General features: G+C 42.6%; 1 protein-coding gene across 3 annotated transcripts; it reads left to right on the forward strand.

Moving 5' to 3' along the window:
• The first annotated feature begins 444 nt into the window (after positions 1-444).
• Positions 445-24,195, forward strand: wnk2 (WNK lysine deficient protein kinase 2). Of its 3 annotated transcripts, XM_039612844.1 has the most exons (27): positions 445-1,893; positions 7,663-7,835; positions 8,324-8,544; positions 9,268-9,425; positions 10,039-10,127; positions 10,337-10,556; positions 11,375-11,645; positions 12,482-12,789; positions 14,208-14,321; positions 15,188-15,607; positions 15,779-16,483; positions 17,681-17,730; positions 17,863-18,025; positions 18,118-18,234; positions 18,325-18,495; positions 18,652-18,694; positions 18,793-18,948; positions 19,147-20,003; positions 20,207-20,264; positions 20,375-20,439; positions 20,575-21,158; positions 21,269-21,495; positions 21,592-21,822; positions 21,970-22,068; positions 22,774-22,818; positions 22,930-23,252; positions 23,629-24,195. In XM_039612844.1, the coding sequence occupies exons 1-27, from the start codon at positions 1,228-1,230 to the stop codon at positions 23,929-23,931; spliced, it is 6,837 nt and encodes a 2,278-aa protein (XP_039468778.1). In that variant the 5' UTR covers positions 445-1,227; the 3' UTR covers positions 23,932-24,195. The 3 variants fall into 3 exon arrangements, with proteins under 3 accessions (XP_039468778.1, XP_039468779.1, XP_039468780.1); XM_039612845.1 differs by lacking the exon at positions 21,970-22,068; XM_039612846.1 differs by lacking the exon at positions 15,188-15,607.
• The last annotated feature ends 1,332 nt before the right edge of the window (positions 24,196-25,527 follow it).

The following is a 25,527-nucleotide window of genomic DNA, read 5'->3' on the forward strand; positions in this document are numbered from 1 at the left end:
TCAACCTAATTTTTATAATTGTTTTTATTTTTGTTTCACAACATGGATACAAAGACCCCGTTTAACCCTAAATCAGGTGGTTGATAAATCCTGTAAGCACAAATAAAACGTCTAAGGGGACTGAAACCTATGATAGCTCTTCGAGAAATACACCAGATGTTCTCATGTGTCGGTCTCTCTGCACGTCACCCATCCGGATGAGTCTGCTGTTAAAACAGGGTCCGGTGCGTGTTATCCGGTAACCCACAGCGTGCCTCTTGGTTGGTAGGCTTTCAGTCATCTTCCCATTGGAGGCTTAGCGCGTCACGATGAGGGCGGACAGCAGTGTGGACCACACAGCCTGTGTCCGGGGAGGGTGAAGGTGCCGCCTAAAAGCGTGCCAAGTTATTGGATACGTGTTGTTGCTAGGGGCGTGGGTTGTGCCGTGAAATGTTCTAGTTTCCCCAAACCTGAAAGAGATGAAATTGAAGAAGAAAACAGTATTATCAGCTGGAACGACAGATGCGCTGAGAGCTGTGTGCTCCGACGACGTGGGGCAAGCTGTGCCGCAGTGAGCATAATCTGATAAGCGCTCGTGTCCATCCTGCACTCGGCTTCAGGACGACGCAGGAGAGGAAAAAGTATGTGCGGAGTGTGAGGATAGATGAAATTATGCTGAGGTCACACTTCTCGGAGCTGATTCACATTTTCACCCGGAACACCTGCTGTATATTTGCATCCACCGGAGTCCCTCTCGATGACTGCCGCGCACTTGCTTGTCCCGTGATGTGTCTTTGGAGGAGCCGGTGCGTGCCACGGTCTAAACATCCCGGCCTGTCCACTGTAGGCCTATAGAGCAGCTATTTGTCTGCGGAACAAATCACAGTTTTATAGTAGGCGCTGGGTCTTATGCAATGTGGTCGAAACGGATTTCGTGAGCTAATAGGTTAAACTGACAGCGACATCAGGCTTAGGTCGCCTTGCTCTGTGCTGTACTGCAGCAAGGTGGACCACAGGGCGTGAGGTGGCAAGGAGCAATGCACGCATCCTCCCGGCTGGACATTTTTTGGGGGATGTTTTGTGTCCCGAACAAACAAAAAACCCAAGGCCATACACCCTGAACTGGCGAACTGCGTCACCGTGTTGGAGTGTTGCAGGTAAGCAGCGAACTCTTCCACCGTTACGAGAGAGCGGCTCATCATCCTCCAGAAACAATGTCGCCGGTGAGTGTTTGACAGCGTAACCGGGATGGATTCGGTGGATTCAAGCAAAGATCCGCCACTGGGATCCACGTTTTCCTCAGCACCTAATCTGGACTCGGACATTAATGCAAATGCTTGCAGGCCTGTGTATGAGAATGGTACAGACCACAATGTCAACATACAAAACACAGCCCTGCGTGGAGCAAGTGACCCCAGCTCATACCCCTCCACAGACTACCAGGTGCCGGTCCGCCACAGGTTTATTCGGCGGAGTCAGTGGATGTCAGACTCCGAAGAGCCGCCGGTGGACACACCGGAGTTCGTCAACAGCAGCCCGGCACTCAACATCGACCTGCGAACCATCGTTGACCGGAGTCGGGCGCGGGTTCTGCACGCGACCCGCCTACAGGAGACCTCGAGCACGGAGTGCCAGGTGGGCCTGAAAGACAGGGCCACAGAGAGCGTGAACGCGGACGACGAGAAGGGAGGCAGGACCGAAAGCGAACCCAAGGCAGAGGTCGTGCCCTCCGATGTCACAGGTAAAGCAGGAAGTGACGAAAACGAAGAGGAGCCCGGAATGAAGGCCGTAGCCACCTCGCCTGGAGGGCGCTTCCTCAAGTTTGACATCGAGCTGGGGAGGGGGTCTTTCAAAACTGTCTATAAAGGTCTCGACACCGACACCTGGGTCGAAGTGGCCTGGTGTGAGCTTCAGGTGGGTTCGCTAATCACTGAGGTCCAACATCAATCAGCCAACACACATAGCTGACTATAAGAGTTCTACTGCATCATTTATTGTTTTTCATTCACTCATTTGAGGGTTAAAAATAAAAAGCAAGACAATTATAAAGATCTTTATATTACACATAAATACCCATATACATGCCAGTCATGTACCAAACTCTCAGGCAGGGTCAGTGGATGCTGTGTTACATTGTTGCCTTTGGTTCTTTCCCTCATTAGCTCAGCCAGGTCACAGCCATGGTTCTGTATATAGCTGGGATTGATTAACCAAGCTGAAGTTACAAGCATTTACAATACATATGACAGGATTTATGTGTGAACACACACACACACACATATATATGTATTAAAAAAAAACTTCACGTTTTTCACTTTTTTACAATGCGGCAATCAGTGTACAAGCTTTTATTTTTATAATTCTTAGCCTAGATGTTGCTATTTCCAAACCGAGTTGAAGTGACAGCACATTTCCGATTCAGATTACAAAGATGTCATTTGAAGGAAATCTGTATCCTCCTTGTCCCCTGTGCACATTATTGACTCTTAAGTGAATTGAATTTCATCTGTACCTACTCAGCCATGTCAGCAGATGAACTGAAATGGCACTTTAATTAGTCAGATTTGCTTAAAGGATATATTTTAGCAAGGGGTAAAGGCAGTGTTTCATATGAGTGACAGCTTGCTGTATCACTAATCTGTGTATGTGGTAATCTAATGATTAGTTTAGATGCTGCCCATGTGATATACAGATTAGTCTGCAGACAGACCTGTAGACAGTGGCTGCCCTTTAAGGGCTCAAATTGTGCTAAGCTTTTTCAGTCTGCATATTTATGGGCAGGCATAAGGTTACATTTTTAAAAATTAAGTATTATGAAATTGTGTCTTTGTTTTTCCCAGCAGATCTTTTTCATTAAACTTAAATAGCTACTACTTCTTGGTGTATGCTTAGTCACTGAATCGGCTTTCACGTTACATGCGGACTTAGACATTTCGTTGGGGTCAGTGCACAAAATGATGAGTCACCATCTCATCATAATCTTAGAAACCTTTTGTGTACTTTAAATGATCGTAATTACAATTATTTCATATAAGACGAAAAACATTTCACCTCATACTCTTGCAGAAAGTGTAGGAAGACATCTCAGCAAGTCTGGCCCAACAATTCACTGAATTTCTCCCTAATGAAAAAATTACAGCCTAGCTCTGTAAGGTTTATAGAATTAAGTGGTAGTTACATTGTACTTCTATTTGCATTCAGTAGATGAAAATGAAGTTCTGATGTAGCCCACCATTTTATTCAGCGTGTCTTCATCTCATTTGAAGAGTGAGAATGGCGATTGTCCCAGGCCGTACCCCAATGCGTCACTACTGTTCAAGATGAACTTTATTCCTCATACTGGAGGAAACGCATTTGGTTTTCTGATCCTCATCAGTACACCTATCCATATCTTCAGTGTTCATTGTTTGTTAAAAGAGAATCCAACCACTGGGCATTTTTGTAAGCACTTAAACACATAATTAACTGGATTTCACAGCAGAGTGTGCTTTTTGAATGTGTGTCACGTATGATGAGCTCTACAGTAAGTGTATTTGTGCATTATGCGTGTGTGTTTGCATCTGCGTGGTGTCTGAGCAGGTTCTTAGGGGAGATCTAGTGATGATTCAACCATTCTGTCCCTCGAGATGAGGCCTTGCCCTTCGGAGTGTCTCTGTCTGTGTAGCTCACTCACAAAAAAAGCTGCTGTAACTCAAATGCCCTGTGTGGTTTGTACACTGTGTGCGTACGGAGGTAGAACTAAGAATGAGACAGCAGAAAACATCGATGCTCATAGAAATCAGAAATGAATTAGAAATGAATCGTATTTGAAGTGGAGCTTTTTTCCTGGTGTTGAGAAAACCAGGCTGCCAGTTTCGCTACTTACTTGTCTGCAAAATTACGATCAAACATTTGCTGACCGAGTTGTTTACCCGAAATTAGCAAATTGCCTAACACAATTTAGTAAAATGCCAAAGCACTTTACCACACTGAAGCGTGTGTCTCACAGTTGTACATTTTGTCTGATGGCTTAGTAATGAATATCAAACAGCGATTTATACCCTTCTGCTGTTACCACACAGATGTGTCTGGAGAGTGAGTCTTGCTGATGCAGCCCTCTGCACCATGAGAGTAGAAACGGGAAAGGCTGGGTTCATCTAAGGACAGCTGATAGTATACAAAGTATTTGATACACAGTAAACCAAGACTTCTGTATGTTTATATTATTTCCAGACTTGTGTCCACAACATTATATTTTATTTTTAATATCATTTATTATTTAGTTTTTCATTGTGCACAATTATGTCTCAGTTAAGACAATCCTGGTGCCACACCCTGCTGAGATCTTATCTCTCAAAGTGTCTTGTAATAATTTGTAAAAAAAATTGCTTTTTAAAAAGGACAATGAAGATATGGAAATGAGGCAAACTGTAATATATTTGTACTCGATAAGAATCAGAGTTATGAAAGAAAGCCGGATCTGTATCCTTCACAGTGCTGCATGTAATATAAGACACCTCAGACCGAGCACGGTATAGATCACTATGAGCTTTGCAGGAAATCTGATTCTCAGGTATTTGTCAATAATCAATAGCATGAGATGTACATCAGGTTATTGTGCACCCCCTGGCCTTTGAAACATCAAATGCACCCGAATGGTTTCTGCTGAAACGTGTCTATGGAGACGGCTCTAAAGAAACCCTGGAGGTCATGCAGTTTTTGGCGTTGTCATAGCCTTTGATTTGCATGTGCTGTGCTGACAAGAGAGAAACTGAAATGTGGAGGGTGTTTGCTGTCAGCTGTTTTACTATTTATACAACAGTTCAGGGAAGACAGGGGCCAAAATATTGATCCATTATACACAAACCCACTCAGGCTTGTATAAGTAAAGACGTAAAATTCAAAATTTGTACAATTTAATTCCTAAATCAAAGATTTTCATTATGCTTTGGGGCTTTGTGATTGAAAGGAAAAAAAAAAAAGAAATCTTAGCTCACTGTTATAAAGTCTTAATGGGTTTTTTTGTGTTGCATTATTTACCAGAGGCATGTTTGACATTTATGATTAAAAATGTGATTAAAGCTCAAGTTTATCTGCCATGACAGATGTGTCTGTCTCTGTATCACAGCAACAGATTAAACAAGACTTCTACTCATCTGTCTTTTGAAAATGTGATTTCACTAATGCTGTAGTGCTGTGTGTTTTCTACACAGTGGTGATAAAGGGAGTAATTGGTTCAGACCCCCACGTATACCCACTCAAAATGCCAAAGCTGCTTTCACTATAAACACGAGCCACAGGCAACAGAGTCTCATCATAAAGCAATGGGAATATTCAAAGGAATCATATTTGTTCCATTACCATCTCTAACTGAGAAGAATGCATATCTGTTCTAAATGAGAAACAGGTGCAGCGACTTATTGAAACATTTGCAAACAGAAGTGGAAATACATTATGGAAGGCAAAAACAGAGGCTGTACATTTCTAATGAGCTTGAAAGTCAGTGTTTGGTATGATCACCTTTATTCTGCAGCACCGTCCGAACTCTCTTAGGCAGGCGTTCTTGTATTTTCTTTAAGCAGTCTTCAGGTATAGTTCTCCAGGCTTCTTGAAGGACATTCAGAGCTCTTCTTTGGATGTTTCTGCCTTTTGTTCTGTTCTCTGTCAACATGATCCCGCACTGCTTCAATAATGTTGAGGTCCAGGCTCTGGGGCAGTGTTGGGTAAGTTACTTTAAAAAAGTAATTAATTACTAATTACTTAGTCAATATTGTATTTAAAATACTTATCTAATTACTGTGTCAGAAAAGTAACTTAATTGCCAAATAAGTAATTTAACTAAATACTTCTTAAAATCCTTATAAACCTTGAGTGACAAACAATAGAAACTAAACTCTTTAAATAATAAATAATTTTTTTAAAAGACGGAGACTCTACACTGTGCAGCGGTAGCATGTCTTCCACAATGTAGCCTGCAATCATTTTTTTAAGGTCACCTTCAGACGCTTTCTGTGCTGCTGAAGTAAAATCAAGTTTTGCCTGCTTAGCAGGAGTTGCCGCGGTGTTATCCATGGATGATGAACAAGAATCACTCAGGAGTGTTCGTCTATGCTCTCGTGTCAGGCGCGTCAGTAGATTACTCGTGTTATTAACAGCAGCCGATAGCTTTTTCTCCCCAGCACATAACTTACAGATTACTGTAATATTCTTGTCTGCTTGTTTCAGAAAAGTGAAGAGTATGTCCATTTCATAAAACATTAGCCACTCGCTTCAGCCGAGTCCGACATCTTCCACTTTAGAATACGACCATGCAGCAAACTGGCGCGAAATGACGTGCAGCTGCACTACAGCGATGTTAAAGCGGCAGAGTTTACTTCTACGTTTAGAAGATAAATTATTGAAATTAAATAATGATATTCAGCGAGTTTAATTATTTTACAATGTAACGCAAGTACATTGTAAGTAACTGTAATTAAAATACCTAAAAATGAACAGTAATTAGTTACTCTACTTTTTCAGTGGGAAAGTAATTTAATTACAGTAACGCGTTACTTAGTAACGCATTACACCCAACACTGCCCTGGGGAGGCCAATCCATGACTTATAGATAGTGTTCCATCGTGTGTTTATCTATATATGCGTTTGCTTTCAAAGAAATAGTTGTCATGTTGAAAATAAAGCTGTTTCTAATGAGATGCATTCCAGGTGATATTGCATGGTGGAGAAAATCTGATGGTACGGAAATTCCATCAACCCCACTGGCTGCAGCCCCAAACCATGACAGAGCCTCCACTGTGTTTCACAGATGGCTGTACTCACTGCTGTACCTCTCCTTTCTCATCATCATTCATCAGTTCTTGTGTAATTTGGCATACTTCAGCCTTTTCTCCCTGTTTCCCTTCCATTTCCTGGCCTTCCACTGAGGCCATTTTTTCTCAGGAATCTGTGAACAGTACATGGATCAAATGAAGATGCATCTCTCAGGTCCCCTGTCAGGTCTTTGCTGCCATTTTTCCCATTTCTTAAAGACAGGACTTTCAGACACTATTCATCTGTTGTAGATAGGTTTTGAGACCTGTAACTTCTTCTTTTATCCTCCACTTGTCAGTGAAGTGAAGTAAAGGACACACTGCACAACATGCTGAGATACGCAAAGTTTTCACCTAATAGAAAAGATACCATTTTATGTCTGTCAAACTGTGTTATCTTTGGCAGTCTTTTTAGTTATTTATTTTGTAGATTTGATGAAAGAAATGGGCACAAAATAGGTATTTTTGTCCCAGGCTGCTAAAGTGCCTAAAGACACGAGTCAAAATTGGTTCTTTTCTAAGTCGTCTTTTATGTGTAGACCCATTACTAGTTAGTCCCCTGAGTTGCCTTTTTTATGATTAAATGATTCATAGGTCAGTGTTACATGGCTTAACAAACAAACAAGCAAACAATCCTCTTAAAAAAGGACTGGGCTGAAAATCCCTTAGGAAACCTGGAGAACTATTATTTGAGACCACTTTAAAAAGTTAGAAGAAAGTCTGGCTCATTGGAAGCAAAATATAAAGAAATGAGGTGGGGAGAGAAAGACAGAGAGAGAGAAAGAAAGAAAGAGAGACAGAGAGACTACTACTGTTTCTTTATACTGTGTAGAAATAGATGTATAAATAATAGTTAAAAAAAAAACCCCAAACATTTTCTTTCCTCATTTTTCAGGAACGGAAACTGTCCAAAGCAGAGAGACAGAGATTCAAAGAGGAAGCAGAAATGCTAAAGGCTCTCCAGCATCCCAACATTGTGCGATTTTATGACTTCTGGGAATCACCCGTCAAAGGGAAAAAGTGTATTGTTCTGGTGACAGAGCTGATGACCTCAGGGACACTAAAAACGTGAGCGGCAAAAGAAAAATATTTCCTGTCATAACCTTTGTTTGTCTTTTTTGCTATATTTTAATTTGCTCTCCAAAGCTGTTGAATGGCATAATTTTAGTCATTCTAATCAACGGCTGAAATCCAACCAAAAGCTGAAAGATATATTTATGTGAATAAGGGGGTGGATTTTCTTCGTAAAGTGTAATTAACAAAATAAATGAATACCAAATAGAGGGTAGGACACAATAGAAAATGATTTTGAGGCAGTCACAATTAGGAAATTGGTTTGAGAAAAGAACAGTCATTAGAGAAGGCAATAACAATTAGCAAGAGAGAAACAGCTAACTGGGTATATTTTAAAAATGCAGAGGTTACTTGGGGATAGATCTCTAAATGTGATTTCAGCAACTATCATTCAGCATGTTTGAAAAGCCAGTTTTTACTTGTTGTCAACTGGAAATTCTCTATCACCACAATAATATATACATTTGTTTATCTTCCAACAGGTATCTGAAGCGCTTTAAGGTCATGAAGCCTAAAGTTCTTAGAAGCTGGTGCAGACAAATTCTCAAAGGCCTCCACTTCCTCCACACTAGAACTCCTCCGATCATCCACAGAGACCTTAAGTGTGACAACATCTTCATCACTGGTCCTACGGGCTCTGTCAAAATCGGAGACCTGGGCCTGGCGACTCTAAAGAGAGCCTCTTTTGCTAAAAGTGTTATTGGTTAGTTACCATGCAGTTGGAAAAAATGCAGTTTTAATGATTTGGGAATTTTCACAGTGCAGAAAGAAACTGTAAACGCAGTGCAGGCACTGTTAGGGGTCGAGATTATTTTACCTGATGCATCAAAGTCAAACATTCGCTCTAGTTTTGCTTTGAATTCTTGGCTCTGTTTTTATCTTTGGCAAAATATTTCACTGCACTCACCAATCCCACACTAAAATGTGTCAGCGGGTTATTTGTTGCTGCAGGTAGTGCTCAGTACCAAAAATGACACTGACGATCACGGCGGGAGTAAACGAAAACAGTAAATCTGTGTACTGCATAACCAAAATAAGGGAACTTGTTCCTTCTAAGTATGGGATTTTGTACCTGTTCTGTTTTTTATTTCACAAAGCAAACATTCCTATGAAGTATAGAATCACATTAAAATCTCAAGATCTATGTGTCACTGGATCCAACCAGCTGTGACACAATGAGTGTTTTGGACCATTGGCCAAAAAACATTAACCCTACTTGGTGGCGAGTTACAGAGATTGTGGCCTTCTGTTTGGGGTTATTATTGGCTTTTTGACCACCTTAAAGTTGCTATATTTTACTGTCATGTTTAGAAAATTCTTCACTATTTACCAGGCCTGATCAGTTTCTGCTGTTGATGCCACTGGAGTTCAATTAAACCATCAGAAAGTTTGTAGTTTATCATCTTCTCTTGCATTAATTTTCCAGGCACTCCAGAGTTCATGGCTCCAGAGATGTATGAGGAGCACTATGACGAGGCTGTGGATGTCTACGCCTTTGGGATGTGTATGCTGGAGATGGCAACATCTGAATATCCCTACTCTGAATGTCAAAATGCTGCTCAGATCTACCGCAAAGTGACCAGCGTGAGTTCACGTTCCACTGCTATAATAACTTTCAGTCTATGATTACAACAATGGCCAAGCTATATGTCAATTTTTTTGTTCTTATTTAGAATGAAGGGTTCATTATAAGCCTGCCACAATATCAGATTTGTACTGCACACTTGCAGTGATCAAAAGACAGTCAAATTTACATCTAGGTTTGCTTATTTTGTTGGAGTTTTTTTGCCTGCATGGATGCACTGTTGTATTTTTTGTGGTGTTCCAGGTCAAACTTGGAAGAAAAAAATAAAGATTCTAGCTGGTTCTGCAGCACAAGGAGCACAGGACCCTGGGGGGTTGGGAAACCTCAGACTAATTTAGTTAAATTACTGTAATAATAGACAAAAGTATCTACCTAATGTATCTAATGCTGAGACTTTTAATTTGGCAGATGAAAATTTTCCTATTTCTTTTGAAAACCTTTATTCCCAGGGCTCATATGTCCAGAAGATAATGTATTTTACAGACTCTGTATTTAATGGTTTTATAAGATGCAGACAGAAGTTTCTTCTGTTATTTGATTGTTCTCCAAGTCCTCCTGTGTAAAAAAAAAAAATGTCATTTGGTAAGCTAAGACATGGATTATATTTTTCAGGGGGTGAAACCTGCCAGCTACAGCAAAGTCCGCGACCCAGAAGTTAAGGAAATAATCGGGGAGTGCATCTGTCACAGATGGGAAGAAAGGTAATTGGACCAGAACCTCTATCTCTGGCTTATGACGCATTGTCCATGTGGGTAGAGATTGACCCAATTGACACTGCGTTGTTTTGTTTCTCCTCCTGCAAAGTGACGTCAGTACCACTATTTGACTCTGACATAGTTTGTGCTCCTCTGTGTTTTACTGTGCCAGTGACATGTAGTGCAGGTCTGTAGTGTGCGTGTATTTCTTGCAGGTACTCCATCAAGGACCTCCTGAATCACGCCTTCTTTGCAGAGGACACGGGTGTGAGGGTGGAGCTCAATGAAGAAGATGATGGGAAAAAAACATCCATTGCTCTAAAGCTGTGGGTCGAAGAGCCTAAAAAACTGAAGGGGAAATACAAAGACACTGGTGCCATTGAGTTTACCTTTGACTTGGTGCATGAGGTCCCAGAAGTTGTTGCCCAAGAAATGGTATGTTTTCAAACAGCACTGCTTCATAGCGAGAGCCAGTCCGTGTTTCTTATTGGTGTCTGTTAAAATGTTGCCTCGCAACAAAGAAAGACCTGGGTTTGAATCCATCATCTGGCCGGAGCCTTTCTGTCTAGAATTTGTATGTTCTCCCTGTGTCTGGGTACTCTGGCTTCTTCCTACAGCCCAGCCAGTGGGATTAGGTTAATGGATTGATAGAGAGGAAATGAATTTAAACTCTAACCATAACAAAAGTAGTTTTGTGTTTGACTGGGGGGGGGGGGGTTGCTGTTTCTATTCAGTTGTTGGGCTATTAGCATAATGATATACAAAGTGTCTAATAATGTTATGGAAGTCATTACATTGGAACACATCTTCTGATGTAGGTCGATGTAAGGAATTTGTTACTGGTTTGCAGTACTGCAAAGTGCTTCAGATACCACAGGACTATGTCTACATAAAACTAGAGCAGGGGTGCCAAACATAAGGCATGGGGGAAAGAATCAGCTCAGCAAAGACTCCAGTTGGGCCCACTCGAGAGCTTTGGAAAAAGGAGGGCGTAAATTTCAGATTTTCAATTGTATTTTAATCAATTTTAGAGTTTTTCCTGTTGGTAAAGAGCTCCATGTGCCCATTCATATTACATAACAGTAATTATTAATTGATTAGTTAAACGTCTTTACATGCCCTCGATGTAAAAAGTGAGTTTGACCTAAACTAGGGCAACTGATCAGTTGATCTTTTGCTCTTCATGCAAACTTCTGTTAATGCAGGATGGGTAGTTCTGAGCTGCAGTGAGTATCTTGCCTGTGCCCCCGTAGGTGGATTCAGGTTTCTTCCTAGATTGTGATGTGAAGATCGTTGGGAAGTCCATCAGAGATCGTGTAGCTCTAATCAAATGGAGGAGGGAGCGGACTGTCTCACCAAATGGAAACAGCGAGACACCTGTGAAGAAAACTCAGCAGAACCTCCTGCAGGTTCCCAGTACAGGGATGCCACAGGGAGCTACATTAGCCACTACAGATTATGAAGACCAAGAGTCAGAGCAGCAGACTCTGATCTGCACCCTTCCTGCTGCCACATCTACCACATGTAAGAAACTGAAATTAGAATATTATGTGAATGTGCCCATTAACACAAAACCTAAAGTTAAAACCAGTGTTGATTTTAAGAGCCAGTTTTAGTTGATTCAGTATTGCAAGATTATCGCTAATTAAATGATAAGTTATTCAGTTCACTAAAATATAAATTGTAAAAGTTTGTCGTGTTTTTACCAGTGAGAGTTGCTCCACATGGTTTACAAAGCATTTTATTTTCCATGACATCAAATAAGAAATGTGTCCATATGCCTGCTTTTCTCTTCCTCCTAAGTGATATTTTGTTGTGTTATACTGAAAAAGCACGGGAGCTAGCTGAGCCTCCCTGCGTGTTTTTCAGATCAAATGTGCGTATATAACCTTACAGCACAAGGAGATTACTTCTGATTGGATCCTGCCTTTCTACACAACTTAATTAGCGCTGATCGGATCTCGTCTCTCCAGAACATCTTCATCTCGCTCATATGAAATGTGCTGACAAAAGTAGCGGCGCATGTCATGATAGTTTTTCTTCTCGTGCATTTGTTATCATCTTGTTTCTGTCATTGACTAAAACTACAATAAAAATTATTGGTCAACAAAATCAAACACTGGTTAAAACACACGACAGACTGTTGCTAAAAATAGGCTCAGCGAACCTAAGTGAGAATCAGACATATGGCTGCTGCAGTGTCTGAGTGATGCCAAATTACGTGACATCATCTAGCATTTGAATTTTATTAAGATTCTACTCCACTGTCTCCCACACCCCATCTCTCTTTTTGAGTGTCTGTCCTTCCTGCTTAAAGCATCGTGGTGAATCATAATCTTTTACATGCTCTCTTATTACAGCTGACAGTGGAGTGAGCTCCACCATGCAATTAGATGAGCTAAACAATCAGCAGAATGGCCCCTACCAATCGCTTCAAGAGCCTGTTACCACAACTCAGATTATCTACAGTCCTCCTGCACAGACTGACCCTCAGCTGCACCAGGGGCCCTACCAGCAGTCCACTGCACAGGCCGCACATGACAGCTACGCACATGGATCTGCACAGTTACACCAAGGAGCTTACCAGCAAACCGCAGGCCAACTGCACCCTGGGACCTTTCAACAATCTGCAGCACAACTGCACCAGGGGCCTTATCAGTGTCAAACAGTGAGTAAATGAAGTAATAAAGTAATTTCTCCTTCTGATATCCTTAATTATATTTTTCAAGCCATTTTCTGAAATAACTAAAATGTTATTTTCTTTTTCGGAATGATACCTCATCAGCGTCACTACAGTGATCCCTTTGTATGCCATGAGAACCTGCTCATCACTGAAAGTACTATGTGTCTTAGGCGTGGCAGCGCCTCCATGGTTGAGATGGTACAGTGTAGGACGCAATCGCTAACTAAGACAACAAATCCACTCCCCTGCTTGTGTCCGTTACAGGAAGTGTCTTCGGCAAATAGCACAGAGAGTCGAGTGCACGATACAAACTGCCTATATGCTAACTTTGCCCAGAAGCCGTCATTATTATCTCCTTTCTTGCTCCCCCATCAACACTCTCATCATGACTCAGCAAGTCATTTCGATTCACCTCACCTTCCCCTTAATTTACAACCTCCTGCAGAGCTGCCTCCAAGTGTCCCACGCAGCCCAGGGCCTCACCATCACTGCAAAGCTTGCATGTCTCTCCTCCGCAAGGACAGGACAAAAGGAGGTGGATCACTGGGACACACACACAAACGCACTGTCACCACATCCACCCCGTTTGCTCCAGCCTCCAAGCCAAGTTCGCCCACATCTCTTCATCAGTCAAGGTCTCCTCCTTCTCTGCCCACTACCCCATCATCAAATGGTCAGCCCATTGTGGCGGCTTCTCCTTCACATCTTTCTCCACCTTCACAAACTGTGTTCCCACGGAGTTTGTATGAAGGTGGAGATCTCACGCTCCTCAACTACTGTCTCCATCACATTGTCAGTCGCAGGACCAGCTCCCCCACCCTCTCTGATAGAGGTGTTAACCATCCACTGCACAACCATGGGGAGGCTGGGGTTTGTTGTTCTTCAGTAAGTGAGCATAAAGACAAGAGCCAGAGCCTGGATGCTCCGTTCTACTGTTCTCCGAATGTGGTTAGGAACCTGCAGTTATCACCACATCACAGCAAAGACAGAGCCGATTCTCTGGTGGGTTAGAGAAGAAGACTTTGCGTAGCCTGAAATGCCATAGCAGCCTGCTGTATCTTTCCTGATCCTGCAAGTTGCCTCTCTCCCCTGGCCAGTATGTTAGCAGCCAGTTTTTGCTCCTGCTTAATCAACATTAAGTGCTAAATTATTTGTTCAAAGCGCTTCTCTTAACATGATGGATGGGCAATGATAGATAAATGCTGCCGCTTCCCGTTTCCATTTTAACTGCCCTTGATGAACAATTCCACCTGCTAAAAAACACCCCTCTCCATTTTCTTGCTAGTGACCACAAACGCTTTGACAAACTAAACTGCGAGCCACATTTTTTGTATTAAATATAAACACATATTATACAGTTCTAATATCCCTAAAGGAGATCTCCCATTATGTGTTTCTGACAGACAGTTTCTGCTCCAGCTACGCCAGCCGCTGCCGCTAACCAGAGCAGACAGTGCTTTCCAGCTGCAGGCCCAACTCTACAGACACAGATCACTGCCCAGCCCAACCAGGAGCAGGTACTGCATACATCCGACTCTAAAAGACCCTGGCAACATCTGTAGTGAGACCCAAAAATCTGAATTATGAAGCGACAGTTTGAAAGTCGCTCACTGGAGCCCACCCAGCTGCCTGTCCTAGCATGCTTCACTCTCAGGGCCTCGTCATGTGACATGTAATATAAAAAATAATGGAAGTTAATCTGCCATTTGATTTGGTGGTGCTGGCCATTTTAAGTCAAGTAGGTCTAGTGCTGTGTGTGAGGTGGGTAAAAAGTGTATCTGATTTTCCCTATAAGAGCCAATGTGCACTGTACTGCATATCTGTGTATATGTGTGTGATGTGAATAGCTGTTCATGTGGTTTGTGTCTCCTTCACATTTATCTCTCCTCACTGTAGTGCCATCTCCAACCAGCTGCTATCCTGCCCAAGGTAGAGCAGCATGCAGAATAACTGAATCACAGTCTGCCTGCCCTGCAGCTCACTTGTAACAAAGTGAAGCTGTTAAACCGTTTAATTATTAGTTTGAATTCCCAGTTTTAGATTCATACTGTTAAAAAAAAGTAAGTAAGTAAAAACAACAAAACCCCAAACGTGTCATTTCCTTCCTTAGCTGTTATCTGCAGAGCAGCCTGCTTCCCACCTGAGTCCTCCTGACACCTCTACCAGTTTCCCACACTTAGTCTCCAGTGCTCCTTCCCCACTTCTACCCCTGCAGATCAGCATGCAGGTGTGTTGTGTTAGCATAGAGAAGACAACAACAAATCTTCCTATAAAATGTTATAATAGGTGGCAGGGTTGAGTAGTAAATAAGGGGCCTGTGTGAATGTTATTTCTATTGGTTGTCTTTGTTCATTTTATATCATTTTCCCTTTTTCTTTCCCAGTTTTCCTCACCATATGCAGTTATTCAAACAGGGGGCCACAAGCCTCCCCCCGTCTCCCCAGCTACTCTGCCATCTGTCTACAGCAGCAGTGAATCCACTATGTCTAGCACGTATTACTCACATTCACCCCACCGTCCCTCTCTGCCTCTGATTCCTCTTTCTGCCATGCCATCTCTGTCTACTCTTGGTAGTCCTCAGACTCCTCTGTCCACACCTCAGCATGTACCCAGTGTGGCGTTCCCCCTCCCGTTTTTTGCCATGTCCGTGTCCTCAGCAGTGCCACAGCAGCAGGGCAGCCCCTCCACATCTCAACCAAACCTAAGTTTCCATTCCACCCATCCCTTACCTCTCTCTCAGGTACAACCCACCCCATACCCTGCCCCCAATCCTGAGCACGGTCTGGCTGAGCAGCCTGTCCAGGTGAATATTTCACTCAGTTCTCACTGTAATGGTTGGTTGGATCATAGGAAATCTGTAATACTAAGGTGGAATGGGTGTGATGCTTGCTGGGCATGGGTTTGGAGACTCAAAGACACACGGTACTTGAACTAACTGATGAACAATTCTTTAAATGTGCTTGTTTTTTTTCAGATACAGTCACTCACTCCACATGGCATTCTGGGAGACTTTCAGCATTTGGGTGCGGTTCACTCAGTTTTGCCTACTGTTCAGACTTCTCTCTGGGGAAGGGTAACAGATTCAGAAACTAGTGGAGCTGGCCTTGATTTAGCAGTAGCTTCTACAATTTCAGCCCCAGTCCCAGCCCCAGCATCAATCCCAATCCCAGCTAAAGTTGATACTCAACCTCCAGCACAAAGTCCGGCTGTGGTGGGACCACAAAACCAACTTCAAGTCCCAGTATCAGCTCAGGCCGCAGCTATGCCTCAAACCACAACCCTTCTTAAATCCCCCACTTCAATCCCAATGCAAGTTCCAACAGCAGTTCAAGCTGCAGTCTCAACCCCAGCTCAAGCACTAGTATCAGCATCAGGTCCCATTTTGGAGCAAACAGAAATCTCCTCTTTGAGCTCAGACATACTTTCAGCCAAACCCCAAATTTCAGTCCCAGGCTTGGTTTCGGGCCCAAACACCGTCACCCTGCCAGCATCAGTTCAGTCTGCAGCTCCTGTTCCTGCTCCAGCTTCTGTCACAACTTCAGTCCCAGCTCCAGTTCTGCAGCCTCCTGGCACCCAGACAACAGTCTCAGTACCCGAGTGTTCCAGCCTGCCTGCAACTCAGCAAACTGCAGACATGGCATCTGCATCCAGCACCCCTCAACAAGATCCCTGTGCAGAGGTAGTGATGAAGCCAAAGTCTGTAAATATTTGAGAGTAATACCAGTTTATACACTTATGTAAATTCTATAAGATTTACCTGTGCTTGATTAATATCGTCTCTGCAAATAAAGTCATGTTCTTCACAGAACTCTTTGGAGATCTATGAAAAACTAAGTACACCAGCCAGGTGCTTCTAAAAAAGCTTAACTGATAATCGGGACATGTGATCACCTCTGTAAAGGCAGAGGTTTAGGCAGTTAGGTGTGGGGGTAACTCAACGCCACAGTCTTCCCAGTTTTTAACGTCTCTGAAAATTCAGCCCAAGATCAGACCGTGCAATGCTCCAAGAAACTGTGAAAAAAAGCCACTTCTCAGACTCCAGAGGCCTTATTAACCATGTTAGGTGTTAAAGTTCATGAAAGTACATGGTCTGAAAGAACATGACTCCACAGCTTAGGTTTGCTTAGATTATAATACACAGCAATCCAAACACAGCATATCAGTGCAATTCATAGCAGCTGTCAAGCATGGTGGAGGAGGGTGATGATTTGTGCTTGTTTTGCAGCTACAAAACCAGAGCATTCATTGAGTTGACCATGAACTCCACTGTATACAAGAGTAATCTAGAGTCACATTTGAGGCCATATGCCTGACAGCTCAAGCTTAGCTGAAATTGATCTCAAGTGCAGCAGCAATTCTACAACAGAATGGCTGAAAGGGGAAAGAGACAAGGTGTGTCAGTGGTCCAAAGTGCAGACCTCAACCTGACTGAAATGCTGTGGCAGGACCTGAAAAGAGCTGTGCATAAATGAATGCCAGCAAATCTCAGCAAGTGATACAGAAACCAATTACTTCCCATTATTACTACTAAACGTTACACAAATGATGGCTCATTGAATTTACTATAGCTCTGTAAAAACTTTCTTTTTCCACATGACTGTATTAAAGTATCTGCTGTTCAGAAAGAACGTTCAAACTGCAGGATTAATTTCAAATTACATTCACATTAATTTATACATCTGTCCCATCATGACACCAGCTTCTGAATCATAGTTTAACATACTGAGAAGTAACAACACATATTAACCATATTACATTTTATATATCTATGTATATATACAATAACCACAGTAATGCTTAGTCCTCCAGTGATCCATTATAGGTAAAATAAAACCTTCATCGAGGTCCTCTAACATTCCCATTTTCCTATTTTCAGGAGGTGCTTCGGGAAAAACCAATATCTTTACCCAGTTATGAATTTGACAGGTGTGTGTCTAGTTTTTTTAATCTATTTTCCCATCTTTTCAGATTCTGTAATTTTTATAATTTTGTGTGAGGAAAATGTGCCACTTGGCCATGAATTGCTAAACTGTCTCGAAATATTCTTTTTCGTTTTAGTCTCAAGTCTGATATGCCATCTGGTAAGGAAACAAGTGATGGCTATGAAAGCTTTGCTAGTGTGGGAAAGGGAGATGGGAAACCGAGGAAGCATCACCGCAAGTCTGCCCGCACACGTTCCAGGCAGGAAAAGACCAGCAAACCGAAACTGAGCATGCTCAATGTGAGTCATGGTGACATTTGTGGCGTCAGCATGTACAGTTTCTTGAAATCTTTTATTTTTCTGATTGTAAAGTGTAAGCACTGCTCCCACAGGTTTGCAACACTGGTGATAAAATGGTCGAATGCCAGCTGGAGACTCACAACCACAAAATGGTGACATTTAAATTTGATCTGGATGGAGATGCTCCCGAGGAAATTGCTACTTACATGGTTAATCCAGACTTGTACTAGACTTTGTGCTTAATCATTTCTTACATTCTTGCATTATTGTTTAACATCTTAACAACTGCATATCTACAGGTAGAGAACGGCTTCATCTTGATGTTAGAGAAGGAGATCTTTATTGACCAGCTGAAGGATATTGTGGATAAAGCTGAAGACATGCTGAATGAAGACATGGAGGGTGAAAGGGACACAGCTTTGAGTTGCAGTCCTTTACAAGTCCAGCCATTTGAAGTGCTGGTAGGAGAGGTAAGAAAGGGTTATATACACAAATACACTGCATGCTTGAAAATACTGTAGGTTTAGATATTAGCAGTGACATACTCATAAACACGGATTCAGACAAATAGAATAGCAAAGCAATTAGCATACTGACTTAGCTTTCATTTGTACATTTCTTTGTAGAGTCAGCAGCCTGGAGGATCTCAACCAGTCTATCAGCAAAATGGTAAAACACTTTTCTTAGAAAAACATATACCCATATGCATGTCTGGTAAATCCTTTTTCCTCGTCACTATAACTTTAAAAAAAAAAAATCCATCCCAGTTCTTCATACAGGAAAGAGATGGTTCATAATCTGCCCTGTAGAGGAGATACCCACATCCAGTCAGGAGACCCCCTCTGACGGGACAACTACGCAGTCACCTGGGAGCTCAGCTGCTACCCACCCTGCTGACAGCACCACTGCAAAGCCCTCCAGAGGTGACTGCCAATTTTCCAATAATATCCAGCAGCTTGAAGGAGCAAGAACACCACCTTGTGGCCGTACAATGACAGGCGTCCTTTAGCTCAGATGGGCAAAAACTGATTTCAAAATAAATAGACTTAAAAAAAAAAAAAAATCATAATTCTGTGTAATTTGATTCTACCTTCTTTTTTTTTTTTTTAAACCTTTTGCAGAAGAGGGTTCATCTTCCACAATGTCTGGGGGAAGCGGAGGCTTTTCTTATGACGTGTACGGATTCTGCAGTCCTCCAATAATGTCCAACACAGACCCGCTCCTCTTGGCCACCCTGTCACCTCCTGTGTCTGCACCCCCGACTCTCCAGTCAGTGCCATCAGTGGAGCCAGCAGGCAGTTCAGTGCAACACAGCATGCAAGCCCAGACAGCCAGAGCGCAAACATCATCCCCGCATGCTGCTTTCCCTGTGGAAGATTCACAGGGATCCCCTCTCGGCTCCATCTCACCAATCCATGCATCTCAGAAGTTCCCTGATATGACATGCCCGGTTTCTATTGCTGACGACGTGCCCTGCTGCCCTCTGGTCATGCCCCTCTCTCTCGATGTGAGCACTTCACAGGTTGGATCTCCGCTTACTCTTCCGCTCCAGGAGCCAGGATCGGTCAAAGAGGCACCGTCTGTCTCCTACGCCCCCTCAGCACGGAGCGAGCGACCACAGCAGCCTGTGGTGCTGCATCAGCCTTTTGCCACTGTTGGAGGGACCAAAGTGTCTTCACTACCACAGAGTCCAGCACCTTCCCAGCATGGTGCAGGCCCCAGTGAGTCTGATGGTGAAGGAAGACTGGGTCGTAGCGGGTTTGTGGACAGCACCATTAAAACCCTGGATGAGAAATTACGGAATTTGCTCTACCAGGAATATGCTCCCATGTATCCATCAGGCAGCGCTGCAGAGACACCAGGGTCTGGCACAGAGTACATCCAGTCTCCTCCTGGTCCAGACAGCGCCACAGGAGGCTCAGGGAACAGCACCCCAGGGCCAATAGGGGAGGGACGCTACAGGGGAGGAGAACAGCTGGTAAGTATGTTTTGTACTGTGTTATACTGTATCCAAACAATATTAATTTAGCTGTTTAATTTATTTTAGTGTTTTAATGGAGTTTAAGAAAAGGAGCACAGCTAAACTGATCTAAGAGAGAATGACAAATATTATTTAGCTGTTCTTCATCAAGTATTTTAAAGGACAACAAGTAATAGTTTGTATGCTCTGCCCTCTATAAGCCTCAAATTCCAGAGAGAATGGACAGTTTGAGCGCACTGAGTGATTCAGCTGTGTGTGGTACGTAAAGCATCACAACATAATCAGCATCATTATCTCCTAAGTTAAATGAGATGTGAGTTAATTCCTGCAGTGCTACAGTTTTAGTATTGTGGATATTTTCCTTCCAGCGTCCCTGTCGAGAAGACACGTTCCTCACTCTGCTTCATGCTCTGGAGCAAGAGGTCGATTTAAGGTATGAATGAGAGCATGTTCACACATTTAAAGTGAAGGTAGAGCTGTTTTTTTTTCTTCTTTTAAAAAGTTCAGCACCATTTTCTTCTTTCACAACATTCATGATTTCATATGAATTCTTCTGTGCTTTTGGCAGATCACTCCTGTTCCCCCTGAAGTGGCCAACAGACGAGATGTGAAGCAAAGGAGCTGGAGCAGCGTTGCCTCACCGGCGCACCCTGTGGGATACATTAGGGACCATGGTCAGCTTGATGCCATGGCTACCTCCACCACAATTGGCCGTTTCTCTGTGGTGAGCACTGAAGATGACATCACACAGAGGACACGTTGTAGCCGTTACTCTGCCCCGCCAGATTTCTATCTGGACACGCCTCCTTCTAACGCCAAGCGGGGCTCTTTGCCTCGTGCAATGACATCCGTCCCTGTTGATGTCACGGTGCACGCTCGCTTCCTCTCCTCAGATTCAGGGGCGGAGAGCAGCCCTGCAAAGCTGACTCCTGCCACTCCGTCGCAACACTCCCGCTCCGAGCGCAGAGGAAGTGACCTCATGAAAAGGGCAGTGGCCTTTCTCCGTCGTTCTGGTCGCAGCAGCAGCGTGCAGAGCTCTGACTCACCGAGCAGGCATGGAGGGGTGCACGGCTCTGCCTATGGCAGCAGCGATAATGACTCCGAGATGGAGGACTCAGACATAAAGAGAGAACTACAGAGACTCAGGGAGAAGTAAGCATCGCTCGTGGTTTGCTTTCTGTCATGCAGCGTGTTTGTATATGAAGATATTTTGTCATTTAGCTTCTAAGTCATTATTATTTTTCCCTCCTGGGTTTCCTCAGACATCTGAAGGAAATCTCTGAGCTGCAGGCCCATCAGCGAGGGGAAGTGGAGCTCCTGTATCGAAGACTTGGTAAAGTTCCTCCTCCTGGCCTGGGAGTTGCTGCACCACATGGCAGCCGTAGAAAGAGGTCCAGCAAGCACAGGCTGAAGCCAGGCAAACTTCTCAGCCCTCTGGTTCAACAGTTTAGAAATGTCACAACCAAAACTGGTGACTCTAGCAGATCCAGTGAGTGGCTTTGCAGAAATCCCAGTACTAAAAGTTAAGAATATGTACTGAAAGACTATTTATTGATGCTATCCTCTTGCATTTGTGTGTCTTTAGGTGCTGCTGCAGGTACGGGTGACAACACAGTTAGTTTAAATGGGTCTCCAGCTAAAGGGTCTTTCCCCACTCACAGCAGGGCCCGGTCATGCACCAGCCACCTTCCCAGCTCAACTTCGGAGCCTGTGCAGACTCAGCAGCCCTGCTCCCTTAAAGGCTCTTTATCTTCTGATAATATTTACGCTGGACTACACGGAGATGGAACTGGTACACAAGTGCCACCGGGGCAAGGTACCACACACCCTGATTCAACAGTATTAATAAAAGAGTATTAATAAAAAAACCATTTGTGTTGTTGCTTTGTTTAATAATATTGGCAATAAAGTGCTTATTCTTCTTACCCTGTTGTCTTTTTCCCCTGATTATGCTCTTCTACAGGCTGGTCTAATTACCCTCAACCATCTGAGAGAGTGACCTATAAATCGAGTAGCAAGCCACGAGCTAGATTTCTCAGTGGGCCTGTGTCTTTATCTATCTGTTTGTATCTCTTCTCTTCCCGCATAGCTTCATATTTTTTGGTTTCCATATTTTCAGTAAAACTACTTTTAGTTCACAGGGTTTTTTATGTGCTATTTTTTTCTCTGCCTCGTTGTTATTAGTTGGTATTTTATTGTATTATTTTATTTCAGAGATGATTTTATTTTATTCAGCAGTTTACACAAATTTCCTGAAAGAGAAGCTGAGAATTTTACCCAATAGCTATCAGTCATGTTTAAAAACTGTTTTTATTTATTTATTATTCAACTTATTTTTATCAATATTGAGTTTTATCTCACGTTTCATGTGTCTCACTAATTTTTCTGCTCTTCGTCTGTGTGCAATAAACACTTATCAACTTTGCATTCCTAGGAAATAGACTCTTGCATGTCTCATGCATCCCAAACTACAATAGATTTTCTCGTCATGCTTCTTTCTAACCCTGTATTACCTGTTTGTTATCTGTGTCACTCTGATATCCTGCACTTTGTAATGCTTTAAACATGGGTCATCTGCATGATTTGCTAACTATACGGATTGTCTCATTTAAGGGAAATGATTGCCTTGTTTATCCATTTGTTAGTATGATTTTATTCCCTAGTTTTGCAGCGCTCGGTAGCTTTGTTTTGCACCGCTCCCCGTTATTGACCATTATAACCTGCTGATGAAAGCAGCGATTTGGATTAATCTTTTTTTGTTCTGTAGGGGCGACTCTGAAGCGACTTTGTCTTGGTAAAGAGCGTGGTAGCAGTATGTAAAATTACACTCTCATTAAGAATTTGTTTTTCTATAAGTCACGTTGTTTCATGTTGTAATCAGGGTATTAAACCAGGTTTTTGTATGTGTGCGTGTCTTTTTTAGGGTCTGGAGCTTCAGCAGGGGCTTCCAATCAGTCACAGCAGCTGCCTGGGGGTGTCACACCTCCTCCACATCAGCCGGTGATAGGATTGGCCCAAGCTCAAGCCAATAACAGTAACAACAAAACAGGCACATACAGTAGCACATCCACGAGTGCCCACGATAGCAACCTGCCTGAAGACTTACAACGACTAATGGATGACTGGGCCCAGGAGGTTCTGATTGTCACCCACCGGCCTCGCACTAACTCTCTGAGTATCACTCGACCCCAGCTTTGGGATCAGGATCCACTTCAAACAAGTGAACACCTTGCTAGGGCTTCAGATGTGAGTGCTATGGTTATTATCTATTCTATGAAAGAGATATTGCAAATATACAGTGTTTAGATCATGAGGCCTGAAGTGTATAAAACTACGCTAATGGCTATATCTTCAAAATGCCTTCATTTTGTAGGGACTCATTAATTAGAAGAGTTCATTACAGAATACAGTAATACGCTTTCATTTTATCATGACTTGCACTCTGACTTGATTATTGTATTTCATTTCCTAATGTATGCTGGGGCATTCGTTAAGATTACTAGAGGTTATTGCCATGCTACTGTATTCTGCATGTCTGTAAACAATGTTAGCATAGCTAATATTGTTTTAATATGCAAAAGTGCCATGTTTACTATTTACTTTTAACTATGTAACCCTTTAGTTATTGCCATGGACAGCTCCAGGACCAGAGGCCTGTAGTCTGCCACTGTCCTGGCCTGACGGCCCTGGGTCAACAATGATCGCCACGCCGCCGGCAGGGGCGCATCCCTCTTATCAGCATCACTCTCCTGCTCCATTCAGGGCCTTGCCCTCACCTCTCTCTATTAGCCAGTGGCCTGGGTTTTTCTTTCCCCTTCCTTCAGGAGTCTTTGCCTTTCCTGCTGTGGCCTCAGCTCAGGATACCCACAGCTCCATTCCAGCACCATCATATCAGCCAACTGACCCAAAAGCGAGGACTCTCTAATCTATGTAGCATTGTGTCTTCCAACTCCGTTACCAAAAATAGATCTCATTATAGTTCTAGTCAATCTTATGTGCATAATAGTGTAAATATATATAACCAGCACGTATGTAATCATATGTACATACTCATCCTTAGTCTTTTTGTTATTTGTTTCATTTTGCATCAACATACCTCATGTCCGTATTACAATGCATAATCCTTGAGTGCAGTCCACTTGTAATTAGCTGAATCGTGCATTAAAGTGCAGATTTTGTTTTCATTCTTTCTGTATGTACATTGCCACTCATTGAATGTACATACTCTATTTCTCATTCATATTGTGTTTTCAGTTAAACAGCAGTTTGTGTTGCTCATCTCACTCATATATATATATAAGCTGCCGAGTGTATATATGAATTATCGTCAGTCTGTAAATAGCTCCTGTGTTTGTACAGTTACCATTAGATAATCTGTAGGTCGGTGCTGCAGTTATGTGTCTTAATGCAACACCTTATTTGCCACCGTCATGCCATCACTGTGAAGACTTGACATCCTGGTCGCTAGGACCAGTCGCTTTACTCTGCTCTCTCAGTCCAAGGATAGGTTTCATTCTTCATCGATGAAATGCTTCCAGCACAAGCGCTTGAAATATCCTTAAGAGATTTGAATGAACTTGAACTTTATCTTCAGGTGGAAAAAAAAACACCTGTGAGAGTGCCTTGAAATGCAGTTTCCGTTTTTTGAAGAAAAGCATTTAGATTCAAAGCGTACTCTAGATATTCTATATATGCTTTCACCTTCACAGGTAAATTTTGTGATTTGAATAATGAATGTGGAGTAAAACATGTTTAATTTAGCAACAAAACACAGCTAAACACTACAATCCGGTGTTGCAGTACATTAAATATCAGAGATTGTAAAAAAATAAATGAATATCCAAAGCTGAATTAGGTTAGCATATACTTGTGTAAGTTTCCTTGTTCACTGAAGTCATGTTTTTGTGGGATTGCTTTAGCACCTGCACAGCAGCCTGCATGACCACACGGATGTTCTCTGAATCCCCACTGAGTGGTGTTCTGCGTTTAGAGTGGATATTGTTCAGAGAAAGCGATTTAAATCATACATTAGGAGGGCTGAAGGGCTCAACACACGAGTCAAAATCATAATCATCCCATACCTCTACTAATGCAATCTGTAGCTTTACATATTGTTGCCTTGTGGTTTTTAAGAGATTACTGCGTGGATGGTTGTCGTTTGATAAATGCTGTTGATGCGATAATGTTAGGGGGGCACATGACGAATGTGAATTACCGAAAAGCCACAACTGTTTGATGTTTGCGTAATAGGCATAGGTTTTCAAAATCGTATTTATTAGATGCTGGCCTCACAATGTCTTTTAGCTCATGCTTATACGTATTAAGGCTAACATGATTCAAGGATTTCCAAAAAATATAGTGCTTTCACTATTTTAGTCAAAAACAATACTTTAATACATCTCTTGCATAAACCATTTATTCCCTTACAAGAGTTTTGGGATTGCATCAGGTGTTTTGTGTATTTTTGAGTGCAAATAGCACAGTGATCTTAAGAAAACACTTGTTTCCCTGTGTAAAACTA

This window comes from Oreochromis aureus, linkage group 5 (genome assembly GCF_013358895.1).
Source record: "Oreochromis aureus strain Israel breed Guangdong linkage group 5, ZZ_aureus, whole genome shotgun sequence".
Taxonomy (NCBI): domain Eukaryota; kingdom Metazoa; phylum Chordata; class Actinopteri; order Cichliformes; family Cichlidae; genus Oreochromis; species Oreochromis aureus.